Source organism: Orycteropus afer, unplaced genomic scaffold, assembly GCF_000298275.1.
Source record: "Orycteropus afer afer isolate SDZICR_OR568_19922 unplaced genomic scaffold, OryAfe1.0 scaffold00174, whole genome shotgun sequence".
In the NCBI taxonomy this organism is placed as follows: domain Eukaryota; kingdom Metazoa; phylum Chordata; class Mammalia; order Tubulidentata; family Orycteropodidae; genus Orycteropus; species Orycteropus afer.
Window position 1 is genome coordinate 653,905 of NW_006921761.1, and position 6,914 is coordinate 660,818.

At 52.8% G+C, this 6,914-nt stretch overlaps 1 protein-coding gene across 1 annotated transcript; it reads right to left on the bottom strand.

Annotated features, from left to right (window-relative positions):
- Positions 1-3,547: 3,547 nt before the first annotated feature.
- ALDH1B1 (aldehyde dehydrogenase 1 family member B1) lies at positions 3,548-5,848 on the bottom strand. The gene is given in 4 exon segments (XM_007946994.2): positions 3,548-3,756; positions 3,759-4,205; positions 4,208-5,041; positions 5,836-5,848. Coding segments are annotated over 4 exon segments (1,503 nt in total).
- Between the last annotated feature and the right edge of the window lie 1,066 nt (positions 5,849-6,914).

Sequence of the window (6,914 nt, forward strand, 5' to 3'; positions counted from 1 at the left end):
GCACTTGACTGCTAACCAGAAGGCTGGCGGTTCAAATCCACCGGCCACTCCTCGGAAGGAAGATGGGGCAATCTACTTCCATAGTGATACTGCCTCGGGAACCCAAGGAGGGGTCGCTATGAGTCGGGTCCGACTTGATGGCACATAACAACAACAACAACATGGACGTGAACTGAGTTAAACCCAACCAGCCCGGGAAGGGTTTCATCCTTTTGGGGGTGTGGAGTCTCTGTCACGGCCACTTAGCTTACACCTTACCTAGCTAGCTTCTTAGTACACAGGACATGTCTCCCTTACCTCATCTTGTTTAGCGCCTGACCCTTAGGGAGGTCGTGCGGCATGGCGGTCGGGCACAGGCTTTGGAGCCAGCCAGATCCAAGTTCCAGCACTCTTTCTGACAGTATGTGGCCCTGGGTAACATGCTAAATCTCCCCCAGCCTCCGTTTCCTCATCTGAAAAAGGAGTAACTCCACTACTTACCTTTTCCTTGTTGTGAGTTCATGTCAAGGTGCCTGGCGTGGTGCCCGACAGAGTAAGAGCTGGGTTGGAGTTTGTCAGCGGGATGGATGCCCCAGAACAGCAACATCTACCAGAGTGCAAGGCCCCCAGGCAGCGTTTGGTTAAACCTCCCTGCCCCAACGTCTCTGCAGGAGAGAAAGGGTGAAAATGAGAGGAGAGGGCCATGGGGCTGTGCTGGTCATGAACCTGACCTGCCGGATTCTCAGCCTCCGGACTGTGGTCAGGGCTGTTGGGTCGGCTCTGACTCATAGTGACCCCGTGGACAACCGGGGAAGCACTGCCCAGTCCTGCCCCAGCCTCCCAGTCCTTGCTGTGCTGGAGCCCGTTGCGGCGGCCAGTGTCAGTCCGTCTGGTGGAGGATTTTCCTCTCTTCTGCTGACCTTCTTCTTTGCCCATAAGATGTCCTTCTCCAAGGACTGGGCCCTCCTGATAACATGTGCAAAGCTTGGGAGATGAAATCTCGCCATCCTTGTTCCTAAGGTGCACTCTGCTGTACTGCTTCCAAGACAGGTTGGTTTGTTCTTCTGGACGTCCATGGTCTATTCAGTATTCTTTGCCAACAGCAAAATCCAAAGGTATCCGTTCTTTGGTCTTCCTCATTCATTGTCCAGCTTTCACATGCGTATGAGGCAACCGAAGGTACCATGGCTTGGGTCAGGCGCACCTTAGTCCTCAGAGTGACAGCTTTGCTTTTTAACACCTTAAAGAGGTCTTTTGCAGCAGATTTGCCCAATGCAGTACATCATTTGATTTCTTGACTGCTGCTTCCACGGACGTTGATTGTGGATCCAAGTCACATGAACTCCTTGACAACTTCAGTCTTGTCTCCAGCCTGAGTTCTGCTCCCCCTGGCCAGTGTGTCCAGCAGCTGATCACCAGAACTTCCTGCCTTGTCTGTCTTAGTCTGCAAGCTCCCCTGGGACGGGTCCACCGTGGGGGCCCCTGCTGGGACTGGGAATACTGGTGGCATGGTCTCCAGCATCACAACAACACACACGCCACCACAGCACGACACACTGATAGATGAGTGGTGGGCCTCAGGGTAGCAGGGATGCAAATGCAGGGCCTTGGAGACTGTTTTCACAACTCCACTTCACACTGGGTTCAGAAGCATTGAGAAACAACTGCAGAGAGGACTTGTGAGAATGTCATGTTGCTGCTTGGCAGTCCTCAGGGGGCCTCCCGGTGCCTGTTTCCTCAAACCATGTTTTCACTAGAAACTTTCACTACTGCACACAGGTGCCAACGGCCCCCCAGAGTTCAGTGAAGAGTGCACTTCAGGGAGACTCAGGGTCACCTCAGCCTTGGACAAAAGGCAAAGAGGGGGGCCTCAGCAAGGGGAGATGAGGGGACAGGACAGCCCCCCAAATCCTCAGGAAGTAGTTAGGGCCAAACCCAAGTGAAGGTCACGAACACAAGCATGTTGCTACCCAAGTGGTTAACGTGGATGTGGAAGACGGGACTGGGGTGTGCATGCACAAGACTGAGTGGGCCTGGAGGGGGGCTGTGGGTAATGTGGTCCAGGACAAGGAGAGAGGGGTCCGCATCCTGCCCCCTACCTGGCCTGGCTGGACGGGACTAACTAACACTCCCATCAGGTGGAGAAGGAAACAGTAAGACCAACAATAAATACAGCGAGCTCTGAGGTGTGAGGGGTTGGCACCCCCAGTGCTGTCAGGTCGGCCCCAATCCCTGGCTTGGCTTGTGTGTGTGTTGGGGGGGAGTGGAGGGGGGTGCAGCTGGCAGAGGTGGGAGGACAATGCCCTAGAAGCCTTGAAACGAATCTGAAATGCACTCACTCTGGGCAGGACCCAAGCTGTTCCACGTGGGCTTTAAAGCTACACTGTGCTACCAGCCAAGAGAAAACAAAACCAACCTGGAAACGTGAAGACTTTGCACCCGTGCTGGGGATTGACTAGATGACTACCAGGGTCCCTTCCGTCCCCAAGGCTCTATAAAATGTTCAGCAGTATATCAAGAAAACTAAGTACGCAGAATGCATGAGTTTAATGACTTATTAATTTTTAAATTGAGAGATTATTGACATACCATAAAAATTTCTTCTTTGAAAGTACAATTCTGTGGCTTTCTGTATAGTCACAGAGCTGTGCAACCACCACCAGTACCTACTCCTGGAGTACTTTCCTCACCCTGAAAGGAAACTCCGTAGCCATCAGCAGTTACTTCCCTTTCTCCTCCTCCCGGCCCTGGCAACCACTGCTGGCCCTAGAGACTTGCCTGTTCTGAACCTTGCACATAAATGGAGTCACACAGCATGTGGCCTTCTCTGCTTCTTTCACTCAGCATGATGTTCTCAAGGTCATCTATGTTACAGTATTATCAGGACTTCATTCCTTTTCATGGCCAAATAATATTCCACCGTATAGATCTATCACATTTTGCTTATCGAGTTGATGGAAATAGGGGTTGTTTGGGTTTAATTTTAAAGGTATGATTATGTGAGTGTATTCTTTGCCTATCTCTTCTCTCAAATTAAGGAATATGAAAAGCAAAATGAAGTGTGAGCAAAACAGCAGCACCTGATACTTTAAAAAGGAAAATGACTCCTAGTTTTTAGATTGAGTCAGTGGAGAGTGGGGCCAAGATTTGGTGGCCACACAGTTCAAACCTAATACCTTCTGACCCTGTGTCTGAGCTGAGTCCATCCACTGAGCCATCAGTTAATCCACTGGGAAGTCCTTGGATCAGGCAAGAAGAACTAAAAGCTGTTGCTCAAATCTTTTCAATGTGTTTTGGTTTTATGGAAATGACTTAGGGCCATCAAAGGGGCTGGGATTTGGGACCAAGTATATAGGACTCTGGGTACCTCCATACCTTCTTAAAGTAGTTGTTGTTGTTGTTGTTATTATGTGCCGTCGAGTCGGCCCCGACTCATAGCGACCCCTCCTTGGGTTTCCGAGGCAGTATCACTACGGAAGTAGGATTGCCCAACCTTCCTTCCGAGGAGTGGCTGGTGGGTTTGAACCGCCAGCCTTCTGGTTAGCAGTCAAGTGCTTTAGCCACTATGCTACCAGAGCTCCTCTCTGTAAGCCTTAAGCCCATCTTCTCCCAGCTCCCTTCCATTGCCAGATTCCTTGAAACCCCCAAATGGTGTGTGGCAGGTGACGATGTTGTAAGTGTTCACCCATACCGTCCCAGCTTAGAGTGCTTGAGTGAAGTACGTGGCCTTGTCCGGGTCCTGGGTGAACATGGCAGCCGCCAAGCCATACCTGTGCTGTTGGCCCTGTCAATCACCTCCTCAATCGCCTTGAACTTGAACAGGGGCTGCACAGGCCCAAAGGTCTCCTCCTTGGCGATCCTCATGTCATCCTGCACACCACCAAAAACCGTGGGCTTGATGAAGAAACCATGATCCCCAAAATGCTCCCTGCCGCAGAGAAGCTTTGCACCTCCTTTCTGGCCAAGCTGGATGTAGCCCAGGATTCTTTTCAAACTGCTGCTTGTCCACCTGGGGCCCTGCTGGGTAGCCAGCTCAAAAGGGTTCCCGACTTCCCTCTGCTTGGCTTTTTCCACGGTTCTCTCGAGAAACTCATCATAGATGGATTCTTCCACGAAGGTCCGGGAACCAGCACAGCAGCACTGGCCCATGTGGAAGAAGAGGGCTCCATGGCACTGCTCCGTGGCATGGCCCATGTCAGCATCGGCCAACACGATGCTGGGGCTCTTCCACCCAGCTCCAGGGTGACTCTCTTGGGGCTGGACTCGCCGGCTGCCTTCTGGATCAGGCGGCCCACCTCAGCGGAACCAGTGAAGGTGACTTTGTCAATGTCCATGTGCTGGGCGATGGCTGCTCCTGCTGTTGGACCATAGCCTGTGATGATGTTCACCACCGCAGGAGGAAAGCCTGCCTCCTTGATGAGCGAGGCCAAATACAGGGCAGAAAGGGGGGTCTGCTCTGCAACCTTCATGACTACAGTGTTGCCTGTGGCGAGCGCTGGGGTGAGCTTCCAGCCCTGCATGACCAAGGGGATTATGCGGCCACAGATGCCAATGGGCTCACGACGGATGAAGCAGAAATGCTCCCCATCCATGGGGATGGTCTTGCCATGCCACTTGTCAGCCCAACCAGCAAAGTACCGGTACACTTTGATGACCTCATCCAGGTCTAAGACGTAAGACTCCTGGAAGGGCTTTCCATTGTCCAAGGTCTCCAGTGAGGCCAAGTAGACCCGATCCCTTTCCACAAGGTCGGCCAGGCAGTTTAACAGCCAGTCCCACTCGGAGGCATCCATCTGGCGCCATGGAGACCCCAGGCGGAAAGCGTCTTGGGCTGCTTTCACAGGCCGGTCCACGTCGGCCCGCTTCCCTTTAGGCACATGCCCAGTGACCTCCCCAGTGGTGGGGCTGACTTTCGGGAAGGTCTCCTTGCTGGCTGCATCTTGCCAGTCGTTGTTAATCAACAGCTGGTTGTATCGGATGTCTGGGTTCAGGACGGGGCTTGGGAGTGCTGCTGCAGAGGCAAGGCAGCCGGGGTGCCAGGAAGCGCGACCTGCTGACCACTCTAGAGAGGGACGGGAGCAACCAGGGTGAGCAGGTGAGAGGCGGCAAGGTGGTCACCCAGAGCCTGTCCAGCTCGTGTAGTCTAAGACTTGAGCATGACGTGGTGCCACCTCTAGAATATGGACTGTAAGGGGTGGAAGGGCCCTGAAGGACTCTCCAGGCCAACCCAGGATGTTCATCTGTCCTCCGGCTGGCTCCTCCAGCTCTTTGCGCAAATGCTACCTTCTCAGGAGGTTCTTTCCCGGCCCCTTGAAAAAGCTATGACGTCTCCCTCTCTTAGCACTCTCTCCCCCATACACCCTGCTTCATTTCTCCCCATCTGACATACAAATGTGGTACTTACACCCTTATGGGGTGATTTTCTGTCTCCACCCAACAAAATACAAGCTTTGTGGGGACCAGGATTCTGTTCTGTTTTATTCATTGCTATGTCCCTCTGTCTACAGTTATGCTCAGGACAGTGGCTCAGTGACTAGTTAGTCAGTGACAGTCTGAAGAAATATGGAAATGTCCACAAAGGTTGCTTGAGACCTGTCTTAGGAGATGGGGCACCACAGGGGCTCTGAGACATCAGCGTTCCCCTGGAGAAAGTGGCTGCCCGTATCTCTGTACCTCAGTTTCCTCAAATGTGAAATGCCTCATGGGTTATGTTGAATAAGATCACACTCCACCCCAGGACATCTGAGTTCACTCAGAAACCATCAAGGCTCAGCCCCAGTGGGCTTTCCCAGAGATGCGAGCCCGCCAGCGTCTGGGAAGACCAAAAGAGTGGTTGTCAAGTGGATTCCGACTCACGGCGGCCCCCCATGCGTCAGAGTGGAACTGGGCCCCTCGGGTTCCCAGGGCCTGATTTTTCAGAAGTAGATCCCCAGTCCGTTTTTCTGTGTGCCTCTGGGTGGACTCGAACTGCCAGCCTTTCAGACAGCAGCTGAGCACCCTGACTGCACACCAAGGGGCTCTGACGGGGAGGACAGGTCTGCTTATTCTTGGCCGTGACTTCAGAACATAGCAGACCATTACAATAACGAGAACTATGCAAATATAAGTGGTACATATGTATTACTGTATTTAAAGGGTGCAAAAAAGATAGTTGAAGTGTTTCTCCTGGTGTGGTGGTTATGTTTGCGTGTCAACTTGGCTGGGCCTGGCTGAGTGGCTGGGCAGCTGGTGGTGGTTATTCCCCATATGAGACTGGCGATCAGCTCCACGGTGGGATCTACCACAAGCAGCTGAGTAGCTGCCTTTGGGATGTGGTCTGCTTCCTGTATTTAAAGAGAAGTCTTGGGAATGGTCTCAAGCCTATGGCACGCTTGGACCCTGCACGTAGCCATGTCTTTGCTCAGCAGCCTGCTATGCTCTGCCGACCTTGGGACTCACAATGGACTTAAGTCAATGGCCTGCCGTGTGGTAACATCGGGACTGTGCCTTTTTCCTTGTCAACCTTGGGGCTTCTCAGCCTCAGCAGCCAGCAGCTGTCTGAGTGAAGAAACGCCTCTAGCTCCAGTGGGCTGGGAGCAGGAGGCAGAGCTGGACCCCAAAGTTGAGGGGCTTTCACCCAGCCCTTAGAGCTGGCACTTTGAACTTGGATTTAAAGCCTCCAAATTGTAAGAATAAACTACTGCTTGTTAAGGCCATTTGTGGTATATTCTTGTCAGAGCGGCACTGGGTAACCAGAACACATGGCAAAGTTAAAATGCTTCCTAGTTGCTGTTTCGCTCTTCTCCCCATCTAGCAGTAAAACCAAATTGCACCTGCCTGCCCCCTCCACCTCAGCACTGCCCCCCTTCCAGCCCTGGGGTGGGAGATGAGGATGGGGGTGGGGCAAAGAAGAAATTCAGGAAAGCAAGGCCCCAGCCAGGTGCACAGCTCATAGC